Source organism: Leopardus geoffroyi, chromosome A2 (assembly GCF_018350155.1).
Source record: "Leopardus geoffroyi isolate Oge1 chromosome A2, O.geoffroyi_Oge1_pat1.0, whole genome shotgun sequence".
Taxonomy (NCBI): Eukaryota; Metazoa; Chordata; class Mammalia; order Carnivora; family Felidae; genus Leopardus; species Leopardus geoffroyi.
In genome coordinates this window covers 107,920,103-107,932,652 of record NC_059331.1, presented here as the reverse complement: position 1 = coordinate 107,932,652, position 12,550 = coordinate 107,920,103, and the positions used below count along the sequence as shown (strand labels likewise).

The 12,550-nt window shown below is 35.5% G+C and overlaps 1 protein-coding gene across 10 annotated transcripts in view; it reads left to right on the top strand.

Moving 5' to 3' along the window:
- Window positions 1-12,550, top strand: part of DGKB (diacylglycerol kinase beta) — a 714,685-nt gene that overhangs the window by 213,946 nt on the left and 488,189 nt on the right. For all 10 annotated transcript variants that reach the window (XM_045494973.1, XM_045494971.1, XM_045494970.1 and 7 more), the window contains one exon: window positions 7,652-7,750. In XM_045494973.1, the coding sequence (XP_045350929.1) occupies window positions 7,652-7,750 (99 nt within the window). The remainder of the gene's footprint in view (window positions 1-7,651; window positions 7,751-12,550) is intronic.

The following is a 12,550-nucleotide window of genomic DNA, read 5'->3' as shown; positions in this document are numbered from 1 at the left end:
CTTGAAATTATTTTCTTGTTTTATATCCCATTTTGTTTCCCTACCTTTCTTCCTTATGTTTTAATGTCCCTCTCATCTATGGCTCCACAAATCTGCATTGCTACCCCAACCACTTATTAGTCACACATTTACATTTGATCTGAATCTTGGCCCCAATCTTGTAAGAAATTAGGCCTTGGTTTTGTAGGAAAGAGGGTGTTCCCTCTGAAGAAACTATATACTTTTCAAGTCTCAGGATTTCGTGTCCAAATCAATTCAGACAATAAACCCCTGACATCTTAAGTAAAGATCAGTGCATATATGAAGATTACTTTGTCACTATGGCAAGGAACAATATAACCTATAAATGTCTTCAAATCCTTTACTTCTGGGTCACTTGGGTGTCTCAATAGGTTGAGTGTCCCACTTTTGATTTTGACTCAGGTTGTGATCCCAGGGTCATGGGATCAGACCCGGAGTAGGGCTCTGTGTTGAGCATAGAACCTGCTTGGGATTCTCTCTCTCTCTCCTTTTGCCCCTCTCCCCCTGATCTCTATCTCTCTAAAATAAATAAAATTAAAAAAAAATCCTTTAGTTCTACTTAAGAAATAAAGGAGCAGTGAGGGGTTAAAGGCAGAGTAAAAAAAAAAAAAAAAAAAAAATGGCTGCCCTCTTACTAAGCTCTGCTAAGTCCTGAGGCTTCTGGAGAACCTCAGCCTTATTTTTCACACACCGTGATCTCTAAAGGTCATTCGGGTATTTGGTTTATGAAACAAAATTCCAAAATTTTTTTAAAAAGTTGTCATCTATCCAAAAGAATATGTAGCCCTCTCAAAAGTAAGTTCAGCCTTTTCTGCACTTTTGGATTTTTAATTATGAGCAATTTTAAGGACATATTTATTAATTTAATGATGCTGTACCTAGGTTAAACAGAATATATTTACCTCAGAATATTTATATATTTACTGCAATCTATAGTTTCTTCTTGAACCATTGTATAAAGATTTTAGTATAAAATTGATTTTATACCAGTTCTTAACTGGTGCTTACCTACTACTACTCATTGCCTTTAAACAGACTGAATCTACTTTCTTATGTCTATGCTTCCCAGAAAGTTCTATTAATATAGCACATAGCTAGCAGAAGTTGTGAAAGAGATGGGTTGTGGCCTCATCAATGCTGAGTTTTAGGGAGACTTACCTGAATGGAGTCTGTGGGAAATAGATTGCAGAGAGAAACAAAGAGCATGAAACTTCATTTCACAGGTTTCCCAAATGCCATTATTTCTTTTATGTTTACTTTTAGAAATGGGTTGAGTCTTCTAAGGCCGATCAGATAGATTCTTAACATGGTCGCTGTCCAACAACTAAGATAGCAGTTGTATAATCTTGGGCTAGATATATAAGAAGTTGTGGGCAGTTTCCTAATTTGTAAAATGGAGTTAATGGATATGCACCTTATAGGATTGTTGTAAGAATTAAATGAGTAAAAAAAAAAAAAAATCTCTGTAGGTGTGTTTAGGGCAAGACCTCACACATAATAAGTGCTCAGTAATTGACAATTATTACCATAATGAAATCTAGGCAAAATATCATAGGGCCACAAAATCCAACCCCTGGTTCACAGAGGGCACTCCATGATTATTACTCATGCCCTTTCTCTTTCACCTCTGGAAGGATCTAGTTGCCCAGACTAAATCAAACTAGTATCTGCATATTCTAAAATCATCCAGAACCATGTGGTCCTGAATCTCACTAAATCCTAGACTAAGCTGATTTATTTATATTCACAAAAAGCACCAATTCCAGCTCTCTCTTTTCTGTCAGCCATGGCATCATCATGCTTGCAGTCATTGGAAATAAAGTTAGAAATCAGTTTCTTTTATTCTTGTCTTTCACCTTTCTCTCATATAGTCAACCTATCACTGAGCCTTGACATTTTTTCCTTAAAATATCTCTCTCGGATTTGAGTTTTTGTATCCATCATTCACAGCCCAAGTGCAAACTCTTAGCACCTCTCAACTAGATTAGAGTCAGAATCTCTTGGCTTATCTCCCTAACAGAAGGTACTTTTCCTATAATGCAGGCTGCAAACCACCTCCAGAATCATCTTCTGAAAATACTAGTTTGTTATCATATGCCACCTTCAGCACCCTATAATAGTTCTGTGATAATAAATGCAGCCCTCACTTCCTTTTACCCGACCTGGTTTTCATTTCCTCAAATATCAGCCCCAAACCCAAGCACATGACGTATATGTTATTCCTTTCTACACACAGCCCCTGCTGTAGACGTGCATAGCTGTGGGCAGTCCCTTGGGAGGGCCATGCTTCCCCCTTACCTGTTATTTTGCTTATTCTATTCCCTTGACTGTACCCACCTTGAATTCTAATTGCCCCTCAAAAACCAAATTAAGTTCCATATCTTCCTTGAAATTTCCCTTGACACTAATCATTCTCTCTCTCCTTTTTAAAAATACTTTCTATACATTGAGTCAATACCAAAATGAAAGACTAAATGCTCTCCAGTGGTTTCAGGTCTACGTACTGAAGTTGTACACACTGCCAGACTACAATGTGATTGAGCTCCTGGTCAAAAATAGACACTTCTACCTAATCACCTAAAGTACTTAACAGAGTATTGAGGTTAGAGAAGGTCCTCAATAAGTTAACTTAATCACTGATATACTCGTCTTCTTAATGTTAAATATTGAATTTTAAGTGCACATCCTAAATTCTGTTTTATTTTAAAAAGATCATCCTATAATACCTAAATCTGCATCAACTATGCAAGTAAGTTTACACAAATACTAAAGGTAAAAACTCCTTTTAATACTTCCTTTTTAGTCAGCACTTGTGGCTTCTTGAAATGATACTTTTTGCAGATTGTAGATTGTAAACTCTTAGAAAATAGAGTTTTATCTCCTGTTGCAAACCTTACGTGAAAAAATAAAAACAGAAAACTCCTAAGTAGGAATAGTGTAAACTATCTTCTAGCTTTTATGAAACCGTTTTATTACATTTTTATAATTCAATCAGTCATACTAAATATGTTCATTGATTCTCTCTTCCTTCTCTTGTTTACATTCTCTGATCCCAAGATCCCACTATTTATAAGTTTTCATTTCTGTTGAGAGTTTATTTCCTTGACATTCTATTTAAAACAAGTTGTAATTTGCTCCTCATTGTAGTTAAATGTCCCTGGTCAGGTAGAGCTCCCCAGGATAGGAGGGTGATATATTTCATTTGAACTTGACTAAAGAAAGCCTATATTGTGGCTATGAATTATTTACTTTTGGTATCATGAGTGCTACTACATTATTAGAATATTAGGCCACCAGCAGTAGTGTTTAAAGGTTTCCAATACCTTTCCAACAGGAATATTTATGCTTTAGCAAAAGCTTGCATTAAAGCAGCAACCTGCACTTGCAAAATGTTAGAGATAAAAGGGTGTGTAAACCAACAGTGTTTTTGTAAATCAGGTCCCTTAGTTTTGCTTTGGAAGAATGACTTACTTCTCTTCTTTTCCTCCAAATTAAAATGAAAATATATTTCCTATTTTTCCTCCTTTGACTTCTTAAATTCCAATGCTTTCTTTTCAATAGAGTACCCCAACTCTTTTCTCAACTCTTCCCTGTAAATACACACACACACACACACACACACACTCACACACACATACAAACTCTCACGTTTTCTTTTTCTTCCTAACTTGAGACAGCTTTCCCCAATAAACATAGATCTGGCTGTAAATTAGGTGCTATTGGAAATTGTCATAAACTCTAAAATTATTTCCAAATCTTTAATTCACTTCCAGGAAAAGCTGGTTCGTATTTTATGAATTTTGTAGATAAAGGTCTGATTCCCTTAACTCAAATGGGAATTTCTGTATATATAATAAAATGACCTATGCGTTACTCTTAGAAAAAATTGCAAACACAACCATAAGCACACATAAAAACATTTAAAAGAAGGTAACAGTTTCCTATCTCTGGGCTCTATTGGCCATTTTATTGAAGACCTGGGATTCATCAATGCTCTAGTTTATTTGTATTCTTGATGAGGATTTTTGTATTTACACTTTTGGTGATTTGGGATCTGGGTTATCTTTAAGACAATTTTCAGTCTTCAGCAACTTATTGACACTGAAAAGGACTCAGCTGTGTCTTTTACTGATATGCTTGTCTGTAAAATGTCATGGTGACAAGTTTAAGCAAATTGTTTTTGTTGCTGATTATGTTCGCTTTTTTCATTTTTAAGATTGTATTGAAAAATAACATACATGCAGGAGAGTTTAAATGTCCTAAGGGTAGAGCTCAATGAATTTTTCACAAATGAACGCTCCATGTAACAAGAATCTGATCAAGAAATAGAACATTACCAGTAACCTAAGATTTTGTGTGAAGGGAAGGAAGGAAATTTTAAATTCTTTCATATCCTATTTTCTGGACATTTGCTGTTTTTTAATAGACTTTTTATTTTTAGAGTAGTTTAAGGTTCACAGCAAAAAAATGTTCACTTTTAATCTTGATAAATAGTGCTGAGAACTATGTATTATTATTATTATATTTGGCTTTCACATTTTATCCCTTGTCCTCAAGTGTATCTCCGAGCAATACAGTGAATAAACTAGATCTGCTGTACAAATTTGACTTACAGCTTTTAGAATGATGAGAATGATCAGCAGTTCCAACATGGTGTCCTCAGTTTTGACACTTTTGGCTTCATGCAATGTCATGGTGTCTATGGCCACCCAAATATATTTAGCAGCTGTAGGATTCCAGTCTTTAAAAAAGGTGTAAGGCATCATTGCACATTATTAGTTAATAGAGACTTTTGGGGTAGGAGAATTTTCTTGTACTCTGTGTCCCTGTTTCACTCACGATCATATAGTTACCAACTTTCTCATAGTCTCTGTTACTGGCCTATGTTCCTGCAGGATTCTACCTCACAGCTGACTCGATAAACCTCAATGATATGAGCCATGTGACAGGCAAACTGAAAAAAAAAAAACCCTTACTAGCTTTATTTAGCACTTCTACTCTGAAATCTCCAACCCCAGATATGAAGAGTTATTCCCTGTACATACATTCTGTTGAGCTCATCACTGTGATTCTACTGGAGTCCTTAGTTCTTTCTTTTTGGATGGAAAACAGGTAAGAAAGAAAGAAAGAGAGAGAGAGAGAAAGAGAGAGAGAAAGAAAGAAACAAAGAAAGAAACAAAGAAAGAAAGAAAGAAAGAAAGAAAGAAAAGGAAAAAGAAAGAAAAAAGGTGTCATTAAGTTTAGGTTTGCCATCTCTTCTTACATCTGGTAACGCTCAAATAATTATACAGAAAGCTCACTTGTCCTTTACCAGATCAGTTGCAAATTGTTGGAAGCACATGGAATGCAGGTATGGAGGGGGCTGAGGCCTTCAGATAGCACATCTGTGGTCAGTGCTGGCAAGAGATTAGGAGTGCCCTGCCCCTCTGTCCTTCAGAGTCACGTGTGAGGCTTTACAAACTTCAGTCAAGAGTAAAAATTCAGTGCTTTCTCATTCTGTACACACAAGGATTTTTATTATAGATCTTATCTCTACAAAATAGAGGCTTCTGAGAGTCTGCATTCTCAGTTTTAAAGAGGTTGTACAGGATCAAAACACAAGAGGTTTTTTGCTGTGAGACCCTACTAACACATGAGCGTTAAGACTCATCGTTTGTGTTTGGTTTGGGTTCAGTTTTCATAGTGATGGATATATTAGTTTCCTAAGACTGCCATGACAAAATGCCACAAAATGAGTAGCATAAAACAACAGAAATTTATTCTCTCATAGAGGCTAGAAATTTGAAATCAAGATGTCAGCAGAGTAATACTCCCTGTGAAGGCTGTTTGGGAGAATGCTTTCTTGCCTCTTCCTAGCTTCTGGTGATTGCCTTCCATCCTTGGTGTTCCTCGGCTTATAACTGCATCACCAAATTTCTACCTCTCTTGCCACATGGCCTCTTCCCTCCATCGCTGTCCCTCTATGTCCAGATTTTTCTCTCCTTATGAAGTCACCAGTTATTGGATTAAGTCTACTCTTACTCCATTAAACTTCATCTGACCTTGAATACATCTACAGAGATCTCTCCAAATAAGCTCACATTCACAGGTATCAAGAATTAGGACTTCAACACATCTTTTGAGGAAACCATTGTCCATTAAGTCCACATCCAAAATTCCAGGGCCATGATTTATTCCAAGGAAATTGACTAAGTCCAATAACTTAATAATATATTTCACCAGTCACTAGTTCTAATTTGAAGTAACTATGCATTTTCATTTGCCAAATTAGAATACCCATTTATTTAGTTCTATTTTACATGTAGCTTGACCTTCTTTATCTTCAACATCTCTTACTTTTTGACAAAGATCCGCAATGCTTGTTAAGAAGATTAAGCCACTTTTTGGGAAGGGGTTTACATGTCACTGAGAAGCAGAGCTGCTAATGATGGATGAATGTATAAAGGGTCTTTCATTTCATATAATGTGGCCTGATGTGCAGTAATTACAGTCCAAGTAGTCTTAAGTCAGGCAAGGAGGTAGTATGACAGATATTTTAGATTCAAGGGCAACAGAAATACACCTTCAGTAGATTTCTGTCACCGACTGTAAATCAATACTCTTTAGTTGTTTATGTTTTATTGCTAATTAACTGCTTACAAAGGTAAGTTTGTTTTTGAAATGAATGCAGCCATGACTTAAATGGAGTGACTTTTGGTCCAAAACTGAAAAAGTGATGCAGCTCTGCTTTTCTTTTGAACTAGGCATGTTGCTTTATTAACATGTATAATTGTTCTAAAGTATTAATATTTTATGTTAAATTTTATATTTTAATAATTTTATATTAACTTTGTATGGTGCGGGAGAGGGAGAAATCCCTAGATGCCTTTAGCAAATTTGTATGATTCCAATGATAACTACCACCTCAGTTTTAAAAATCACTATTTAATGCACTAGGTTATAACCTTAATTTAAACCTGTGACCAAGATGGTATAAAAATACCACTTTCGTTTCATACATGTTGAAAAGTAAATAACACATTATGTGATTATACACTAACTTAATGTAGAGCTGATAGATACAATATAAAGATAAATTTTTATCATCATAATCATCTTCTTATATTTATATCCTGCTCCTACTGAGATGAATCTCTGGTTACATTTACATATTGAATTACAAAGTTAAAACTAATGATGGGATCAATTATGCCCCATACTGAGCTGTGCACTTTGGAATGACTTTGAGAAAACAGGAGGGTCAAAAAAAAAAAAAAAAAAGCATCCACAGCACACAGTGGTTTCAAGATTATGCTAACAGATAAGCAAAGGAAGGACCGTACTAGACAACAATTTGTGTTTGTCAAAGAAATCAGGTGTTTATTGGTGTAAAGCCTAAAGTATATTTTGAATACAATTATTTCTGAGAATTGGAAAATATATAGGCTGGGTCACAGAAGTTGCTAAATGGTTTATTTAAGGTAGATGTATAAAAGCAAATGTAATATGAATCGCTTTATGGTCATCTTAATTGTTCTTGTAATTCCTTTGATGTATTGTTAGTGTATTTGCTGTATCTCAGTTGAAATACCTGCTGTACGTTTGCACTTGTCATGCCAGAGTTGATAATGTCCTCTTTCTACTTTCCTAGCTGCATAATAAATGTGCTTCTCATCTCAAACCTGAATGTGACTGCGGACCTCTGAAGGACCATATTTTACCACCCACAACAATCTGTCCAGTAGTACTGGTGAGTTTTTCCTTCTCATCATCCTGCTATAACTTGGGGTCTCTATGACTGACTGGTACACTATACCACTAAATGCTTCCAGAGCTAATTTTCCATTGATCAAGGCAGAGCTCTATAGATCTAAAAGACCTCATTACTGCGGAGTAGACACCTTTGCCCACTATATTTCCTTTTCTCTTCATGGCACAATAAACGTTTTAGTAAGGTATGCCCTAACTGAAGCTGACTAAGGCTTTATCACTTAGTCATGCTGTACTTACCAGAAATTGTATAGGCAGAACACTTCTACATTTTACATGTTTTATAGATCTAGCTTCCCAGAATAATGAAGTTATTCTTATGGGCAATTTTGCTGGGGATGCACATTATATATCTGCAACGTTGAGTTCTCTTATCTAGGTCAGAGGCTACCTAGGATGAGGACACATACCCTGAAGAAAGTTATGCACTGCCATTAGGTGTATTTTATTTTTTATTAGTGAACAATAAATTTAACTATCTGCAAAATACTTAATTAAATAAATGTGCAAGTGGAAAATGTGTTAAGTGAGGTAACCCAGAAAAAAAGCAAACCTTGATAGAGAAGCAGATATTTAAAGATAATATTCATTTTACATTTCAAAATCCAAATTGTGTCTAAAGTTTAACGCTTATTTTACAAAACAAACTATTTTTTTTTGTATATAATGCAATCTGTATTTTTTTAAAAACTATGGAAATTAAGTGGCTGGAACTTCAGCTTGATATAATAAAAATACAACAACTAAAAAATGTTAGACAAATACTTTTGTAAAGGTCAATCTAGAAACTAATCAAATTACTCAATTTGCACCCACTTATGATTCATTTTGTAATTATCTGTAAAATACTGGTTGTATTTTAAATGTCTTTATTTAAAAAAATTATTTAAAACTCCTAATTTTCTCAAACTACAATATAGAACAAAAGAAAATACCTCCACCTTGCTGAGGATAGCAATAACCGATTCTCAATTTCCTTTCTTTGTGTGTGATTTATTAGACATCCTGTAGCAAATAAGATTAATTAAAAATAATGAATGCCATATAAATATACTTTACATTTTTAGATGAATTGGGGTGTCATTTTATTCTTTTAGAGTGTTATCTTAAAGAGACAGGACTTGTAGAATTTTTTCATGTTTTCATCCTTTTTAAAAAGTGTAGTAATTTTACTGGTTTTGTTGCAGATCTCAGATTTTAATTCTGAGAAGAAATTCATTATGTCATCCTACCTTCTAGCTACCTATGTAAAACCCATTCGATTTATTGAACCTGTGGACTACTTCTTTGGTCCACTTATATCAGCCTCTGGTCACATAAAGTTAAACATGAGATGTATTCTTTTTACCCTCTATCTTTTCTTTCTTTGAGAGAATCAAAGGTAAAGAACATGTGTTACACAAATATTCTTGTCTTTTAGCAATCTTACAAGCCCTCTCATTATTTCGTTGTTTTTTTTTTTTTTTTTTTAGATACTCTTGATTCTGAAGATTTAATTTCAGTCATGAAATCTTCCTACAGTTTTAATCATCAGTTGTATCTCAACATTTACCATTTTCTCATTTCCTTGGTACTCTCTACTCTGAAATACGTGGGCGCTATTGACCTCTTCATCCTTCACGAATGCCTACCGTTCACTGACTTCCATTATACCACATTCTCCTGGTCTTTCTTCTCCTGGTTTCCCTGGAGACTTCCTTTTTTATCCTTCCTGGCTTTCATAACTTCCTCCTGCTCCGTGTTGGTGCATCCCGTGCTCAACCGTCATATGTCACAGCTTTTCACTCTTAACATTCTTCCCAGTGGGATCTTGTTTATTTAGTTGCCTTCATTACCATGTTAATTTATATACAGTTCATCCTCCATCCATAGGTTTGCATCTCAAATCTATGAGGCTGCAACCTGAAGGTCCCATGTTGTTTTACATGCCCAATATATTATTATTATTTAATGTAATAATGATAATTCATATATATTGAACATATATACCATACCAGCTACTATGCTAAACAGGTTAATTCATTAATTCAATAAGTATTTATTGAGTGTCTAGTTGATGCCACATAGTATTATAGGCAGGGGGGTAAAACAGTAAAAGCTAAATTAAATCTTTGCTTTTGTGGGGGTTTTCATTCCAGCAATAAACAATGAAATGAGAAAATTATTTCCTACCTGGTTGTATGTTAAATGTAAAAGACAAAACTGAAGCAGGAAAAAAAGAGAAGAAATGTTGGTGCTGCAGTTACGAAAGGGGTGGTCAAGAAAGAGTTCAGTAAGGGGATAGTTGAATGAAGAGTTGAAGAATGTGAGGGAGTCACCCAGGTGGCTTACTGGGGATGGAATCTCACAGAGGAGTCACCAAGGAAGAACGAGGAAAGGCTTAGAGGCAGGAGAAAATGGTCATATCTGAAGGGCATCAAGATTAGTGGCTGGGCCTAAGTGAGAAAGAAGAATAGTAGAGGACAAGCTCACAAGGTTCACAAAAATTTTCATGTCCTGTGGGGCAATTTAGGCCATTTTAAGATCTTTAGTTTTTATTTCAAGTGAGGTTGGAAGCCATTAGAGGATTTTTGACCAGAAATATGATTTATATTTTAAAAAGAACAATCAAACTGGTGAAGGGGAAGCAGTGAATGAAAACATATGTGACACTTCTCTCTTCTCAGAGAAATAGGAAGCTGGGTCGTTGCTGAGAGCAAGGAAGGTATAAACTGTATGAGAAGTTTGTGGATTGGGAAGAAGTTACACAACAGGCACCTAGAAATGTGGGAGCTTAATGGATCAAGGAAATGCCATTTGATTGGCAGGGAACAATGAGCAGCCACTTGTTAATCATCATAGATTTAGAGTAAGACCAGTAAACTTGGATGAGTATACTTCTCTGGTCACATTCAGTCATATTTCTTTAGTTTCAATCTAGCTCCAGGAGTAGAATAGGTATAACTTAGCCTTAACAAGACTGTTTTGCTAAATACGATCCAAATAGAGAGTAACCAAGGAATTGAGACCATATGCAATGGAATGCTTATAAGGATTGGTCGTGGAAGTTAAGCTGGGAGGTAAGGGAAGTAAGAACATGAAGAGTGAGGCACAGTAATGGGTGTTAGGAAGAATATCTTATGGATCATAATTGAATCAAAGATTGTTGAAGTCAAGGTTACTGGTGTGAGGTTGTGGGAGCGAGTGGGGTCACAAATGGAGATTATGAAGGGATTGTGGTTACTGGTAATGACATGTATGAGTTTGTTTAATCCTCATAGTGACACCGTGAGATCAGTAGTATAACTTTCTCCATTTTGTATGTGAGGAAATTGGGAAACAGTGTTTAAGTAAATTTCCTATGTCACATGGCAACGAAGTGGCAAACCAGAACTGGAACCCAAGAGTGTCACTCCAGAGCTTGTGCACTGAACTCATCATTCTTACCCCTTTTCCAAATCCCGAAATAGGCCTTCTCGTATTTATCTTATCTTGGTGACTAGAACATTCATATCCCAACTTTCCTAAGACAGAAACCTTAGAATTATCATTGCTTCATCTTGAATAGCAGGTTGGTCATTGGGCAGCCTATTCTAATATTCTTAATCCTTTTCCTTTTCTTCAGCCTAGCCGTAACGGCCTCACATGCCACTATCACAAATTGTTCTCCAGGATTGTCCTAATGGCATCCTTACTGAATTGCCTCCCGTACATTCTTCATTCTGCTTCCTGAATCCACTTGCGAAAATGCAGTATAATATTTTAATTCCAAACTATCTAGCATGCTGAGCAAGGCTTTACCTAGATCAACTCATCCAGTCCTTCATATGCCAATTACTCACTAGAAATCAAGGATGATTTGAACTACTGTAGTTCTCTTAAGTACACCTGCTCTTTAAAGCCTTTGAAGTTTTGTGTATCTTAATAAACCAGCCTGAATCACTTTGCTTTAAAATTTCCCCCAACTTGCTAAGTGGAAATTAAAGGTTACATTCTTGTCATGGAATAGATCCTATTAAACCCATTAACTATCAAAATGCTGATACTTTAAACAAATTAATGCAGTTGTTCTGCCCATAAAATTGCTTAATTTTTTCTGACTGATGGGCTTTGAGACTTTTCAGTTTTTAAGCTCTCATTTTATATCCCAGGATAATTCCACACCACGTCACCTGTTGTAAAATTATAAACTTTTACTTAAAGAAAATCATTAGTCTTTTTTAATGTTTATTTATTTATTTTGAGAAAGAGAGCACAAGTGGTAGGGGGGAGCAGAGAGAAAGAGGGGGAGAAAGAGAGAGAACTGTAAGCAGGTTCCATGCTCAGTGTGGAGCCTGATGTGGGGCTTGATCCTACAACCACAAGATCATGACCTGAGCCAAAATCAAGAGTTGGGTGCTTAACCAACTGAGCCACGCAGGTGCCCCCAAAATCATTAGTTTTTCAAAAATAATATAATCTTGTTTTTGTTTTTTTTTCAATAACAATTTCCTTCTTAAAAAATTATGAGACCCATTTTCTCATGCTAATGTCCTCAAAGAAGAACAGGTGAGGTTCAGAATCACTTATTGCACAATGGCTGTGAATATCTTCTTTATCACATTCCAGGAAATATAAAATGAGGAACTTAAGATACCTATTTTTGTTGAGGTATTTTTTTTTCCTTTTCCTTGACTGTATGGTCAGGAATTGGTTATTGAATGAGTGGTATAAACAATATGGAGCCCTGATTCCTGGTTGAAACATCTTAATAATATAAGTTCAAGGTCTATAGCAGCAGTTTTTTGATATTTTATAATGT